The 16,779-nt window shown below is 42.0% G+C and overlaps 1 protein-coding gene across 1 annotated transcript; it reads right to left on the reverse strand.

The window, feature by feature from the left end:
- Window positions 1–181: 181 nt before the first annotated feature.
- Window positions 182–16,495, reverse strand: LOC134645384 (2-Hydroxyacid oxidase 2-like). Its single transcript, XM_063498806.1, has 9 exons — window positions 16,400–16,495; window positions 14,898–14,951; window positions 9,409–9,561; window positions 8,032–8,183; window positions 2,135–2,391; window positions 1,481–1,735; window positions 957–1,115; window positions 753–822; window positions 182–623 (listed from the first exon to the last, which is right to left on the reverse strand). Exons 2-9 carry the CDS (start codon window positions 14,942–14,944, stop codon window positions 568–570), a joined length of 1,149 nt encoding a protein of 382 aa, XP_063354876.1. The 5' UTR covers window positions 14,945–14,951; window positions 16,400–16,495; the 3' UTR covers window positions 182–567.
- Window positions 16,496–16,779: the final 284 nt, after the last annotated feature.

A 16,779-nucleotide genomic window follows, 5' to 3' on the forward strand; every position in this document is an offset into this window, starting at 1 on the left:
TGACAACAGACAACATGAACTTTTCAATTTAGAACTTCACTGGTTCTGATGAGAACCTGACCTGCAGCTAATCCACTTTCGAAGAAGTTCAAACATTAATTTTCATATAGATCAGATACTACACTTCAGTTATCACAGGAAAATTAATAAATCCAGAAAAGAGCAACAGATATTTGCCACATGCTAGAGTTTATTCAGCCATAAGAACTGGCAGCATTTCAAACCAAAGTGCACTCATGTTGATTCGTTACAGCAGAATAGAAAAAAAAAGGTTCCATGGTAAGTGCCTCCATCCTTTCCTTTCCTCCCTTCACGAGCTAAAACAGCTTGATAAACCTTGAACTGACTCTCAGCTTTCTAAAACACTCACTCATGTAGTCTGGCATGAATATATATCAGAAGTCCCGCAATTTATTCCTGACCTATGAAAGTTGTTTGCATGTACTGCGTGAGGTAAATTTGTTTCTGTTTTTTGTTTTTTTGTTATAATGAATTCTCAGGCTCTTTGTTTAAGTCTCAGTCTGGTTTAGTGGGATAATTGTCCTCAGTGCTGCCCTCTGCTGGCGGTCACAGCTTGGAAAACTGAATGAGGTTCCTGTTGATTTCAGCTACATTCCTGCAACCTGGATAAGTAAATATATATAATATATAAATATAAAACAGTAATAAAAATAATGCTGAAATGTTCCCTAAAGCCTGTTTATATATTAGCATGATTACAGCCATGTCCTTCAAGTTTGCATCAGACTCACCTGATAGAGCCATAGACAGACGGAACTCATCGTTTAAGATTTGCAGTACTTCCCTCACTCCTTCTTCTCCCTAAAAGATCACACAGGGCATATTTAAATTAAAAGCAAATTGAATTCTGTAATCTGAAATGCGTACTTGGTGTTAACTAAATAATTACTACATTCAACGAAAACAAACACCTCAATGTGCTGTCATAATCGTACCTTGTATGCAAGGCCCCACACTGCTGGACGGCCAATGAAAACACACTTGGCCCCCAAGGCCAGCGCTTTCAGTACATCACTTCCTGTTCTGATTCCTCCGTCAACATAGACCTCAATTCTGCCTTGTACAGTGTCCACAATCTCTGGCAGTGCATCAATCTGTTATAACAGAGACAGAGATAACCTTACTGCACCATTAAACAGTCTGATATGTATCTGAGTAAGCTACTATAGGTCAATAAGCAAGCAAACAAAAAGAAAAAATGTGCTGAAATTAGATTATAGCAACCCCGTACTTTCTGCAGCTCAAGGTTATTGCTATGAAATTTTACTGCTGTGAAGCGGTAACATAATTAATCTTAATTAGTGATGAAAAATGCTGTGAAATAGACTGAAAATCTGTTTTGTGAAGAGATAAACAAAAAAGACTAATAATCCCAGACATTCACTGGTTATCTATCATATATTTTATGAATATGATCTTAAATGAAAAGAATGTAGCGATGAATGGGGACAGCGAGTACCGAGGCTGGGCCTCCGTCCAGCTGTCTGCCCCCGTGGTTTGACACGATGATGCCCTGGACGCCATGCTCCACGGCCAGCTCAGCATCCTCCTTGGTCAGGATACCCTTGATGATGATAGGGAGGCGTGTGATGGACTGTAGCCAGTAGACGTCCTTCCAGCTGATTGAGGGGTCCAGGGTGTTAGCTGGTATCCCATACTCCTCTGGGCCTGCTGTCTCCTGCTTACAGTGCATGTTTGTGATTGTACAACTCTTCTTAAGTGTCCACTTTGGTTTACAAATGTGCTGTTGTTTACTGAAAACGCAATAATGGGACAACTCTGACACTGCTGGTGCATTTAAGTAACATTAGAATTTGAATATCTTGTACATATAAGTTGAAGTCCACCTTCCTGATGGACAAATACTGTACTCCAGACTGTAAGGTAATAGATTCTTAGAAATTAGCATTGAAATTATTGCCAGGGGGCAACGATTACATCTGTGCCATTTATGACGGTATAAAATAAACATCAAAAACACAGTTGAATATGAGTACAGTCTTTGTCTTAGCTCATTTTGTGTTCTTAGCTAAGTACTTGCATTTTTTGGAGTACAATGAATATAGAGATAACTGTTGGCTGTTACCTGAAATACTCCATCAAAGTTCTTTACTTTGAGATGTGGTGGAAGTTTGAACTGGTTGCGAATGTCATTGCGGCGCTTTCCAGTATAGGGGTCGTCGACAGTGAGGACCAATGCCTTGTACCCGAGCGCCTCTACGCGGTGCACCATTTGTTCCGACAGCTTCCTGTCTCGGTACACATACAGCTGGAACCAGCGGTAACCGTTGGGTGCTGCCGCCACGATCTCCTCCACTGAACATGTGGAAAATGTGCTGGTGATGTAGCAGGTGTTGAGCGCCTCGGTGGCTGTGAGATAAAGGCTGGGGTGTTACTATGACTCCCGCATTTAAATGCCCAACTTTACAGCAAAAACATACTTACAGCCTCATGTAAAAAGTGTTTTTGGTGTCCACAGCAGATGTGGGTGAGATTCTCAATAACACATCTCAAGGTTTAAGGTTATGAAATATTAGGCTCACCGCTCCGAGCTGGCAGCCAGTATCAGCAGCTCCGACCTGACTGAGTCCCTTTTTCTCTTTAATATATGTTTCTCTGTTGTTTTTGTGTTTTTTGTTTTTGTTTTTCTATTGTGGAGTGCTGTCCCCCACAATGGAGCTCAGAATTCTATGGACAATGGTGTTCTTTATCACATTTTTTACGGCATCTTTGTCCGGAGAGCGCGTGGAGGTCCGACCTCCCATTGTTTACAGCAGGGATCAGCTGTTAGCCCTCGGAGCCTCCGCTGCCATGCCTACCGCCGAGCAAGCTAACATCCCCCGCGAAGTGAGGAGGAAGAGACGCGGTACTCGGGCCGGGATCGGGCGTCGCAGTAAAGTTAGGAGGTACCGGCCAGCGATTCCATCTATTATTATGGGGAATGTGAGATCTCTCCCCAATAAAGTAGACGAACTGGCAGCCCTTACCCGACATCAGAGGAGCTACAGGGAGTGCAGCCTGATGTGCTTCACAGAGTCGTGGCTAACTGCGCTAACTCCGGACTCACACGTAAACATGGATGGTTTTCATCTGATCCGGGCCGACAGAACAACGGAGAGTGGTAAGAAGAGAGGAGGGGGTCTGGCTGTGTTTGTGAACGATAGATGGTGTAACTCTGGACATTTATCTATCAAAGAGACGCTATGCTGTAAGGACATTGAGCTGCTAGCGGTTAGCATGAGACCGTACTATCTACCGCGAGAGTTTAAACACGTGATTATGATAGCTGTGTATGTCCCGCCCTCTGCTAGCGCTGCAGCAGCCTGTGAGGTCCTGCACACTGTAACCAGCAGACTCCAAACACAGCACCCTCAGGCCCTTTTCCTGATCTCTGGGGACTTTAATCACATCTCCCTGTCCTCCACTCTCCCCACCTTCACCCAGTATGTTACCTGCCACACCAGAGACAATAAAACATTGGACTTATTGTATGCCAACACCAAGGAGGCATACAGCTCATCACCTCTCCCTCCCCTGGGGGGCTCAGATCACAATCTGGTTCATCTCCAGCCTGTGTATAAACCTCTAGTACACAGAGAACCAGTAGTGAAACGCACAGTAAGGAAATGGTCGGCAGAGACTGAAGAGGTCCTGAGGGACTGTTTCCGTTCTGCTGTGTGGGACAACCTCTGCAGCCCCCTGGAGGATGACCTCAACAGCATCACAGACTGCATTACGGATTACATGAACTTCTGTGTGGACAACACCGTACCCATCAAAAAGGTACGGTGTTTTTCTAACAACAAGCCATGGATAAATCCTGAAATTAAGGCTCTCCTCAAGGAGAAGAAGAGAGTCTTTAGATCTGGAGACAAACAGAAGCTGAGAGTTGTTCAGAAGAAGCTGAAATGGTAGATAAGGCAAGGAAAGGAAAACTACAGGAGGAAGACGGAAGAGCAGCTGCAACAAGACAACATCAGAGGGGTTTGGAACAGCCTGAAGACAATCTCAGGACAAAAACCAACCCCCCAGGCTGCAGGAGACTTGGGGTGGGTGAATGACCTAAATAAATATTTTAATAGGTTTGATCAACCACCCACCCCTCCCACAGCATCGTCCCCCCTGCTGCAATCTCCTTCATCTTCAGGGACTGCCTGTCCTTCATCTCAGGACTTCACACCTCTCAGCTTCACACCTCCCAGCTCCCAGTCATTACACCCACCCCCGGCTTCTGTGGACTCCAACATACACACCCCTCCCCCAAAACCCCCTCTCTCCATCTCAGCACTTCAAGTGAGGAACGAGCTTCGCAAGATCAAGGTGCGTAAGGCTGCAGGTCCAGATGGCGTCAGCTCCAGACTCCTGAGGTGCTGCGCAGATGAACTGTGTGGCATCCTAGGTTATCTGTTCAACCTGAGCCTGTCACTGGGGAAAGTACCACAGCTGTGGAAGACCTCCTGTGTGGTACCGGTACCAAAGACCTCCCATCCCAAGGACCTCAGCAGCTACAGGCCGGTAGCCCTGACATCGCATCTGATGAAGACCCTCGAGAGGTTGGTTCTAAACCATCTGCGCCCCCTGGTGAGGTCTTCATTGGATCCGCTGCAGTTTGCTTACCAGCCTGGCATTGGGGTGGAGGACGCCATCATCTACCTCCTGCACCGAGCTCTGACTCACCTGGAGAAGCCTGGAAGCACTGTGAGGATCATGTTCTTTGATTTCTCCAGTGCTTTCAACACCATCCAGCCACGACTTCTGAGGGACAAGCTGGAGCTATCGGGAGTGGACCACCACATGTCCCAGTGGATACTGGACTACCTCACAGAACGTCCACAGTATGTGAGGTCACAGGGCTGTGTCTCTGACACGCTGATCTGCAGTACGGGGGCCCCACAGGGAACTGTGCTGGCACCGTTCCTCTTCACCCTCTACACTGCAGACTTCTCCATCAACTCCCCACGCTGCCACCTACAGAAGTTCTCTGACGACTCTGCCATAGTCGGCCTCATCACAGGTGAGGACGACTCAGAGAACAGACAGAGGACTCTGGACTTTGTGGACTGGTGTCAGCAGAACCACCTGCTGATCAACGCCGGAAAAACCAAGGAGTTGGTGGTGGACTTCTGGAGACACAGACCCACCACACTGACACCGGTGAACATCCAGGGAGTGGACATTGAGATAGTGGACTCTTATAGGTACCTGGGTGTTCACCTGAATAATAAACTGGACTGGAGCCACAACACTGATGCTCTTTACAGGAAGGGTCAGAGCAGACTCTACCTGCTGAGGCGGCTGAGGTCATTTGGAGTACAGGGAGCGCTTTTAAAGACCTTCTATGACTCTGTGGTGGCATCCGTCATTTTTTACAGTGTGGTATGTTGGAGCAGCGGTTTATCGGCAGCTGAGAGGAAGAGGTTGGATAAACTCATCAGGAAGGCCAGCTCTGTTCTGGGATGCACCCTGGACCCAGTGCAGGTGGTGGGAGACAGAAGGACTCTGGCCAAAATAACATCTCTGATGGACAGAGTCTCCCACCCCATGCATGTAAATGTTGCTGAACTGCAGAGCTGCTTCAGTGACAGACTGCTGCATCCTAGATGCATGAAGGAGCGTTTCCGCCGGTCCTTCCTCCCTGCAGCTGTCAGACTGTACAATCAGAACTGCTCCCAACAAACACAGATGTCTACATCAGCGCTGTAACAACTTCTACTGTTATAACTTGCACATTACTTTTCTCAGCTTATATATACACTAACTTATTGGAAGTTACATGTCTACTTTTTAATGCACAGGTACAATAAACAATCTGCACTTTTCTAATTATTCTATATATTCTTAACTATTTAAACATCTTTCAGTATCCTGCTCCGTTTGCACACTATGTGTACGCTAATTTAAACAACTGTACAGTACTCTGCTCTGGTAACTATTGTCCATGATGTAAATATGTAAAAATTGTGCTTCTGTTCTGTGTCCTGCTCTGTTTGTATATGTGTGTTTTTGCTGCTGATACAACCAAATTTCCCCTTGTGGGACAATTAAAGGATTATTCTATTCTATTCTATTCTATTCTATTCTATCTAAGCCTCATAATGTTTTTTTTAGTGTTTAGTGTGTTTAATTCAAACTCTCGTTCATTTCCCCCCTTAGTGTGTTTACCTTGTGCAGGTGTCAACACGGTAATCATACTCAGGTGTGGACCAAAACAACTCCAACAACCACACCAAGAGCTTTTCAAGGAGTTTGTCTCAGTCGGGTTCCAAACAAACTCCAGAGCGGTTAGTTTATGGTGTGAACGAGAGCCAACCAAAGTCTAACTCTGATCCAACGCAACTACCAGAAGCACATTCCAAGTTTGGGCTAAACACCTTTCACTAGCCATGTATGCTTTGCATGCTAGGATGTAGCAGGGTACCATAGATGCCAACTAGCAGTGAAATTAATATAACTTCTCCACAGTCTCCAATAGTCCATAACATGGCACTTTTTCTCTTGTATTCACTTTTGTTGCTCTTGATCCAGACACATCTAGCCTATAAGCTCAGTGAATGTTCTCACTTTGTGTATAATGATGCATTTTAGTTCGCTTGGAGTTCACTTGAATTTTTCTCAGTGTAACAATCTAACCATGGGAAAAAGCTACAAATTTACAAAGCGAGCAACTGATTCAGACCACAGGAAACAAACTACAGGTGTAAAAAAGCCCTTAGACAGTTAATTTGCCAATGAAATTCTCTGACAAATAACGGCTTGTTCTAAGGCTCACGCCATCTGCACTCCAGCTTTAGTCAATTAAATTCTACTATTTTATTAGCTGCTACTAAGCACTAATTAGCAAGGATTTAACTCTGTGTGAAACACTCTTAGACTTTAAAATAATCTAGTAAGTAAAAAAAGCACACAGACAAACAGAAAGACTGATTCATATAGATATGAAAACTAGGGCTGCCACGATTAGTCGACTAGTCACGATTACGTCGACTATCAAAATCGTCGACGACTGATTTAATAGTCGACGCGTCGTTTGAAGCTTTGTAAGATCCCAAAAGACGCAGAAATAAGTAGTAGGATTTAAGAGTGTAATAACGGACTGAAACAGAAGATGGCAGCACTGCATGTACAAGGATGCCAGCTGCCGTTAAACCCCGAAGAAGAAGTAGCTCTGTCCCAGAATTCATAGCGCAGCCCAGCTCAGTTTCCAACAATGGCGGCAGCTAGTTAGTTTTAATATTACTCTTATTATTCTTTCTGGGTCATAAAATAAACGTTTAACATATTTTCAGGCGAGAATGTAGCTGTGCAAACCTCAAATATCTGCTCAGTTTATCAAGACACCACATATTTTCAAAAGCGCTCCGACGTTTTCGGAGACGTCTGTTACCCACTAGCTCGATAGCTAGCCGGGGGCAAGGCTCACTAGAGCCCGTGAGAACACCGGACTCCCGGCAAATCGTTTTCAAACCCACCACCGTCTTTCGCTACTCAGGTTAAACATATATAAGTCACTTAGATAACTTAAAATGTTCTTGTTTGGCTTTTTTTAGTATTTTATTTGTTCCTGAGTAAATCGGTTTGGCTGAGATTAAAGTTATAGTTTTTACACAGCTGAATAAACATCATGCAGACAACTGATTATCAGAAGTGTGAGATGCTCGAGAATATACTCCGATGTCCCGTTATATTTTAGATAGCAAGGAGCAGACGGCTGAGTTTATTAAACTTCACCGAAACAATCTGCAAATTTCATTAAAATTTAATAAACTATCATCTTGTTTTTATTTTTAGTTAGCACATACCTTAAACACTTGTAAGCTAATGATAGTTATATAAGAGCAGATGCTGCTGGTGCAATAAGCTGTACGTTTTACGTCCAATGGATGCATGATCTGATTAGTTGACTAATCGCAAAAATAATCGGTGACTAGTCGACTATCAAAATAATCGTTTGTGGCAGCCCTAATGAAAACCATTCACCGACCCACATAATCTTGACACAAAAGTCCTTACCCCGAGCTGTGGCCACCTCTCCTTCATGCCAGGCCAGGCAGTGAAAGGCAGTAGGTGCAATACCGACAGGAAAGCTGATTTCCGTCCCCTGCACAGTGGTCCGTGTGTCGCTCACTGACACGTCCCGCAGGATACGAGGCCTCAGACGGATCCTGAGCGTGAAGCACAGTCGAACATGTAACTAATAAGATCACATGCTACGAGACAATCTTTGTGTTATTTTACTGTATTGTGTATATTCATTCAGCAGAAGCTTCACTTTAAAAAGAATGTGTCTCAGGGTCAAAACCCTGTCATGATAACACATCAGTAAGGAAGCAACTGGACTTCTTTAAGTTTCCTGAAGACGTTTAAACGCTCATCCGAGAAGCTTCTTCAGTTCTAAGACCAAATGGTGGAGGGTCCCAGGTATTTAAAGCTCTAGTGGGAGTTGTCCCTAAGACGGTTGCTGACCCACTACTGATCATGTGCCTCATTACATGAGCCAAGGTGTGAAAAAGGGAAAGTGAAAAGTGAAAAATGACACAAACCCTTTTTTACACCTTGGCTCATGTGATAAGTCTAGCTTAGCTGCTTTTCTTTCCAAGTTCCTTGGATTATTATGACCTGGATGATTGAGAACCTACACAGACACTTTCCTAATGAAGTTATATTCCTCTGAATGTGAAGAGGCAGAAGACTTGGGGATTCTGTTTTCCCCAAAGCTATTACTGGTGATATATTAAAGAAACAATCCAATGTGATCATTTCTCAAAGGGACAAAAGTTATCAGCAAAATGGTAACAGACTCGTGGCAAAAACATACACTGTGACTTTACAAAAAAGGCACTTTATCAGTCTTCATGGAGACATTAGGAAAGCTGAGAGGAATGCAGAAGGAGACACGGGAGAAAACATCCTCACAAAAAAAATCTTTATCCCAGCAGTAGTGCAACTTTCCAAACTGTTCACCACAGGAGGTTGGAGGAACGGTGCAGCGTCAACACTGAGTAAAACCTAAAACAGCCTGTTACTGATTATTTGGTATCACAGCAACAAAAACTGTACTACAGAAATCAGTTACAGCCATCCAAAGTCCACAGAAACAGGCCTGTGCCCTCTCATGATCTTTGGCTCGGTAGCGAAAGTGTTTTTCAGTTGTGTTTGCTCCTATTCCATTCATAATGTAGAGATTATTTCTTTAGTGTGTTGAAGCTGCGCCACTGCAGTGCTGCCTGCATGTCTGTGGTCACAATGAACGTCAAAAAAATGTTTCTCCTTTGTGCTGCCTTTAGATAGATGGTCTGGTAAACATTGCAAAAAAAAAAATCACTATGGAAACACGTGCATTATGCTAGTGCAATAATGTCTGGATCAACTTTATTTTGCTCACTGTACCTTTTGTAAGCCAGCAGATTGCCGTCCCTGGTGCAGCATTCATCTGCTCCAGCTGCATAATAATCCCAGGTGGCCTTTGAGAGATGCTCCTTAGCATACTCCTCAAAGTCTGTCAGGCATACCATCTGCATCTCTCCACAACAAACTCCCTCTCTGTGTAGGAGCAGAATTTTTCAGGTTTCAGTGTAATCTTGGCAACAAAGCAGCAGAAAATACAATCAACCATTGATATGTGTACTCTTAGATCTGTGCATATCATTTTAAATGAAAGCATGCTATATAACCAGTGACTGACTGAAAATAAAGATTTCTAGTATTTAAAATTACTGCTGGTCAATGCCAAGCACTGCTGACTTTATCACAGCTTAATCTTATCTGTTCACTCAACCAGCTAAACAGAATTTTCTGCATTGCATGCGAGACAAACAGCCCCAGTCACTGCATGTGTAAAGTTACAGCTTCAAGACTTACCACAAGTTACTGATATTCCAACAACAAAATTCCCCTACTCTAAAAGGACACAGCCTCTGTGAAGCACTAACTATTGCGACATCGCTGCTCAAACTGAAATGCCCCTCCTATCAGTGAATGCCGTGCAATCGATGACCCGCCAGTTAAAGTTCTGCACATCTGAGTGAGAAACATAAACTGGTTTAGTTTTCCTTTTTCCTCTAGTTTGTGTCCCAGTTCTTGTTTTCCTACCTTTGCTTTTGTCTCAATCAGAATCAAACTTTCATTGCGGCATTATGAGAGCCGCTGACAGTGTAAGTGACCAGCGGGTGACCCCTGGCCTTATTGTGTTTACACAAGCTGGAAATGTGCTGATGATGACTGGGACTACAGGTCCTTCTCAAAAAATTAGCACATTGTGATAAAGTTCATTATTTCCTGTAATGTACTGATAAACATTAGACTTTCCTATATTTTAGATTCATTACACACAACTGAAGTAGTTCAAGCCTTTCGTTGTTTTAATATTGATGATTTTGGCATACATAACTCATGAAAACCCAAAATTCCTATCTCAAAAAATTAGCATATCATGAAAAGGTTCTCTAAACGAGCTATTAACCTAACCATCTGAATCAACGAATTAACTCTAAACACCTGCAAAAGATTCCTGAGGCTTTTAAAAACTCCCAGCCTGGTTGATTACTCAAAACCGCAATCATGGGTAAGACTGCCAACCTGACTGCTGTCCAGAAGACCATCATTGACACCCTCAAGCAAGAGGGTAAGACACAGAAAGAAATTTCTGAATGAATAGGCTGTTCCCAGAGTGCTGTATCAAGGCACCTCAGTGGGAAGTCTGTGGGAAGGAAAAAGTGTGGCAGAAAATGCTGCACAACGAGAAGAGGTGACTGGACCCTGAGGAAGATTGTGGAGAAGAACCGATTCCAGACCTTGGGGGACCTGCGGAAGAAGTGGACTGAGTTTGGAGTAGAAACATCCAGAGCCACCGTGTACAGGCGTGTGCAGGAAATGGGCTACAGGTGCCGCATTCCCCAGGTCAAGCCACTTTTGAACCACAAACAGCGGCAGAAGCGCCTGACCTGGGCTACAGAGAAGCAGCACTGGACTGTTGCTCAGTGGTCCAAAGTACTTTTTTCGGATGAAAGCAACTTTTGCATGTCATTCGGAAATCAAGGTGCCAGAGTCTGGAGGAAGACTGGGGAGAGGGAAATGCCAAAATGCCTGAAGTCCAGTGTCAAGTACCCACAGTCAGTGATGGTCTGGGGTGCCATGTCAGCTGCCGGTGTTGGTCCACTGCGTTTTATCAAGGGCAGGGTCAATGCAGCTAGCTATCAGGAGATTTTGGAGCACTTCATGCTGCCATCTGCTGAAAAGCTTTATGGAGATGAAGATTTCATTTTTCAGCACGACCTGGCACCTGCTCACAGTGCCAAAACCACTGGTAAATGGTTTACTGACCATGGTATTACTGTGCTCAATTGGCCTGCCAACTCTCCTGACCTGAACCCCATAGAGAATCTGTGGGATATTGTGAAGAGAAAGTTCAGAGACACAAGACCCAACACTCTGGATGAGCTTAAGGCCGCTATCGAAGCATCCTGGGCCTCCATAACACCTCAGCAGTAGGGCTGGGTATCGTCACTGATTTCTAGAATCGATTCGTTTCCGATTCACAAGGTCCCGAATCGATTCGATCCACGATTCGATTCGATTTCATTCGATTCGATTCAATTCGATTCAATTCGATTTGAATCTGGGAAATTTTGACAGTCAGAAATATTATAATTCAGATCAGTACATTTACATATTTTTGTATCTATAAAAAGGAAGCTGACACACGCAAGACTTTATCAAAGGTGTGAGCGTCACAGCAGATGCCTTTGTGTCAAAGTAGCTGAAGATAAAACACAGAAAAACATGAAGGTGGTTTTCCTGGCCTGGGATTTTATAAAAATATTCTGCAGTACATCAAAAACGAAAGAAAACCATTAATCAACATATGAACGTTACCTCTGAAGTTACAGTGGTTTTATTAGAGACACGGCTAAGCTTTTTGCATCATTTTAAAAAGTTTAAATTTGTTCAGTATTGAACGGCAGAAATTAGGTTTTCTTTTCGGAAGTATGTAAAACGAAAAAAAAAAACAGCAGCCGACAGCGCTGTAAACAACGGTAGACTTGTGCGTAATAGGCAAGCGAATAGTGCAGAAAACAGATTTTTAGACGGGAAACTGTTCTTGAAGTACAGAGAGAGAGAGAGAGAGAGAGCTGTGCATGAAGTGTGATTTTATCGTGGTGGAAGCAAAGCATCAAAAGTCAGAGAGAATTCATGATGATGTTTATGTGAAGAGTAGTTTGGATCTTCTTTTGCTGCTGGTTCGGTCAATATTGTTTGGAGAGAGATAAAACTAACAGCTTTAGAATCAGCGCAAAAAGGGCGTGAACACAAAGCACGGACCCGCCGACAGATCAGAATCAGCGAGCTGTCGGCTTTCAGCCCCGACGGTGTCCGTGCCGTCGGGTGAGAAAGGCGACATCTCACTGATTCTGATCCGCAGGTCTGCGCTTTGTGTTTACGTCTCTGTGCAGAATCCGTGTTCCTGCTCTCATTTACTGTCTTAGCTGTTTGGTGGTTGTTGAAATTTTGTGAGGTTTCACCTGAGATTCTGGCATTTCGGGCAAAATAAATTTATATTAAAAAAATCGATTCAGGATTTTAATGAATCGATTTCACGTTATCCAAGCCAGAATCGATTTTAATCGATAAATCGATTATAAAAACCCACCCCTACTCAGCAGTGCCACAGGCTGATTGCCTCCATGCCACGCCGCATTGAAGCAGTCATTTCTGCAAAAGGATTCCCTACCAAGTATTGAGTGCATAACTGAACATAATTATTTGAAGGTTGACTTTTTTTTTGTAATAAAAACACTTTTCTTTAATTGGTCGGATGAAATATGCTAATTTTTTGAGATAGGAATTTTGGGTTTTCATGAGTTATGTATGCCAAAATCATCGATATTAAAACAATGAAAGGCTTGAACTACTTCAGTTGTGTGTAATGAATCTAAAATATATGAAAGTCTAATGTTTATCAGTACATTACAGGAAATAATGAACTTTATCACAATATGCTAATTTTTTGAGAAGGACCTGTATAGTGAGGATGAGAGGCATCTGACAGTGTCGTGTGGTCCAGATGGAACATACAGCATATGGGCATACATATTTACTCACTGTTTACCCAGGATCCTACATGCTAATGTATATACAACAGGGCCTTTTGTCAGGTGGGAGCTCGTTTTGTTACATGTTCTTAATAGTCAGCATGAAATTATGAGGGTATGCTCAATATACTTATGCTGAAAAAAGGTTTAGGTGCGCCTGTCCAACTGCTTCTTGATGAAAATGTCTTTAATCAGTCAATCACATAGCAGCAACTCGTTTAGACATGTAGACATGAGATGACCTGCTCAACCTGAGCGTCAGAATGGAGAAGAAAGGTGATTTTAAACATGGCAGGCTTGTTAGTGCTACATGGGTTGGTGTGAGTATTTCAGAGACTACTGATCTACTGGGATTTTCCAGCACCACCATCTCTTATTTTTACAGGGAATTGGCTAAAAAAAATAAAATATCCCGCAAGCAGCAGTTCTCTGGAAGAAAATGCCTTGTTGATACCAGAGGTCAGAGGTGAATAACCAGAATCTTTTATCCTGACAGGAATGCAATTGTAACTCAAATAACTACCCATTACAACTAAGATATCTAGAAGAGCAGCTGTGAATACATGAATTCATCTTGGAATATTTTCTTAGAACACTTTGGGCACCTTAGTACCAATTGAGCATTGATTAAATGCCTCGGCCTATCTGTTAATAACCATGTCTGTCCATTTATGACCACAGGATAGACCCTTTGAGTCTTCACGTGAATGTCGCTTAAATTTAGCCAATATGAAGGCTAAGCTGTAATTGTGACATGAACATGGGCCTACCAGGTACAGGTGCCCGTTTTCCCCCTTTCTCGGTGTGCTGATACAAGCATGTTAGCAGGTGGGACAGTTGTGAAAGAAGCGCTGAATGACGTTGTTAGCTCTTAGCATTAAACCCGAACCCAACCTGTGACTCATCTCAAAATATTGGGGCGTGCCTATTGAATTTTAGGCTCTCTTAAAAAAATGTTTATCGACATTTTTAGCAACTTTAAAATATTTTCTTTAATAATTAAAGTGTGTTTGACTGTTTTAATTGGGTCTAAAATACAAATTAAAAACCAAAGACACTTCTCTGTATGTTTATATTTGTCTTGAAGTCTGACTGGTACAGACAGAACCCCCCCACACACTATTTGTTTTTGGTTCGTTCCAGCTGGAGAGGCGTTACTAATGAACATAAATGTAAGTAAAAGTTAATTAAGTAAATAAATAAACAAATGTCATTCTCAACTCACGCTACGAAATATGTTTTATCTTAATAAATGTATAAAATATAAAGAATTTCTCTGTTTAAAGTGACAGCACCGAAAAAAGGTCTGTAGTAACAGGACGACAAGCTAGCTGATAAATTGTTATAAGAAAAGCAACAAAATGTTTTGAAAATGAACTAATTACCTCTTTTACCCATGACAGTGATTAACACTATACCTAAATTTTAGATATAGAAAACCTGCATGCTCTGTCTTTATTAACTTATTAACGTGACCATAAAAATTTAATCAACGTTAAAACTGTTTTCTTATGTTACTTTTTATGAAAACACCATGGAGTTGTAAAACTGCTAAGAAAGCCTTGATGACATTCAAGACCATTTCACTATCCAAAGCTTGAACAAAACTGGAATCCAGAGGCTGTTTGCTGAATGGCCGACATGTGCAGAAAACTAATGTGTTTACAATACCTGCTCATTTATATTCTCAGCCCTGTCAAGACTTGACAAAAACTTTCTGGCAGTGCATTCAATGAATCAGGAGACAGAAAGCATAAAACGGATGTTAAATTTGTATCGATTACTCACCGATTACAATTGTTCATTCTGTTAGCAGAGCTTCTTTCCTGACACATTCATAACCTGTAAACAGACCACAACCAAAATGTGAACACATTTTAGTAGTATTACAAGTATTACAACTACAACCACCAGAAAACTGACATTGCAGCTCTTTCTTACTCATAATACTGCTACGATTACAGCTAATAGTACTGATACTTTTTCTGACTTCTGCTCATGTACTAGCACTTCAAGTCCATACATATAAAATAACAACACTGCTTTTATTCTTTTTATGCCAGTTACAACAATTGATCTGTAATTACTAGTTAAGGAGTTCACCTAATCAGTTAATTTAAGTGTTATTTCCCATGTCTGTTGGGAAATAACACTTTCTGACATCCGCTGTCAGAAAAAAAGGTGCATTAAAAAAGTATTATTGCTGTGTTTGCTATATAGTAACTATGCTGTTATACTTACGTCTACTAGCATTTGAGATATAAAAGCTGTGCCTACTATTTTTTAAAGAATTGGTTGTTTTAGATTTTCCACCAAAGTTAAGACAAAGTTTGTGAATTTAAATTGTATCCAGAGATAAGGCGGCATCTGTTTTTAGTTAATCCACTGATCTTCTGTGTTAAGTATTATTTAATAGTAACCTACAAAAAACCTTTTAGAACAGAAAACCTTTCAGAATAGCTTTCAGCTATGAACACTTGAGGGCAGTCTAATACTGAATGAAGGTCCTTTCTTAAAGCTCCAGTCAACATCTGCAAACCAGGTAAAGAGCTTGTATTTAATGTCTGTCATCCGTGAACACTATACATCTAGAACTACAACACAACACGGCATAAACCTTGTTCAACCCTGCGCTCAGAGGTCTGTTAAACTTGTATGTATTAATATGAATTATGTATTATTTTAACCCTTGTAATAAAAATACTTGAATACAAATGGGATAATTTCCTCAGTTAGATTTTTCTTATCTCCTTTGTAAAAAAAATGTTCACTAAAAATTTTGTAAAACAGAAAAATAAGTTGCTTTTACTGCACTGTTTATTTTACAGCTCGGCAGGACTGCTATGATTTATTACTCTTTTTACTGAGATATTATGTTTATTTTTAGGTTCAGTTTTTTAAGTGTGGCTGAATGTTTGTGATGAATGTGAGCCTCTGTCCTGTGTAGACTGTGAAAGGTGTCAGTTATTTAGCTCCATTGAATGGCGGCTGTGAGCACATTGTCCAGGTAGATTTCTAGAATACCTGGTGTTTGGTTTGTAAGATACAAAACAATTTGAAGGTTTAATGAGCTACTGTTATACAGCAGGTTGGTGTATGGTACACTGGCTTTAGTAATGCTGCTCACCAGCAAGTAGAACCAACACAACCTGACACTTTGCTGTTTTTAATTTATTTGGCGGATAAATCCTGAGATTCTACATTTAAATGACTCGCCTACAAAGCAGAATCCAATAACGGGAAGGCAGTGTAAGTAGATAGTTGCTGAAGTGTATAATTCAGTGTCTTACCTTAACCTGTGCTCTTTGGCAGGCCTACAGTAGGTGTTGGTTCCCTTCTCATGTGACAAGGTCGTGTCAAAGGGCAGTGCAGCCCTCAAATCCTACCTCCCCCACCACAAGCCCTCTCGCAGTGTGAGGCTCCGCCCACAGTGGGTCAACAACAGCTAAGCCTCTCGTCAGCACTCTTTTTCCTGGTCTTTCTTTGTGCCAAAACCCACCAAAAGCTTGGTGAGGTCAGTTCTATTGATCCATCACTCATAAATATACCAAACTCACAATATCGATTAGACATCTGTGTTTTACATGTAGAAATACTTAGAACACTTGGAGCAACAAACATCTCCTCTTCTTCTTTTGTTTTTAAGCTGTGGCAAATAAGTCTCAGCAAG

Source organism: Pelmatolapia mariae, linkage group LG16_19 (genome assembly GCF_036321145.2).
Source record: "Pelmatolapia mariae isolate MD_Pm_ZW linkage group LG16_19, Pm_UMD_F_2, whole genome shotgun sequence".
In the NCBI taxonomy this organism is placed as follows: Eukaryota; Metazoa; Chordata; class Actinopteri; order Cichliformes; family Cichlidae; genus Pelmatolapia; species Pelmatolapia mariae.

Coding starts and splice junctions, on each gene's coding strand:
- LOC134645384 (XM_063498806.1), bottom strand. CDS start 14,944: ATGTGTCAGGAAAGAAGCTCTGCTAACAGAATGAACAATTGTAATCG. Junction 2,392..8,031: donor AGAGGTGGCCACAGCTCGGG/GTAAGGACTTTT, acceptor TTTATCTCACAG/CCACCGAGGCGCTCAACACC. Junction 1,736..2,134: donor AACTTCCACCACATCTCAAA/GTAAAGAACTTT, acceptor TGGACACTTAAG/AAGAGTTGTACAATCACAAA.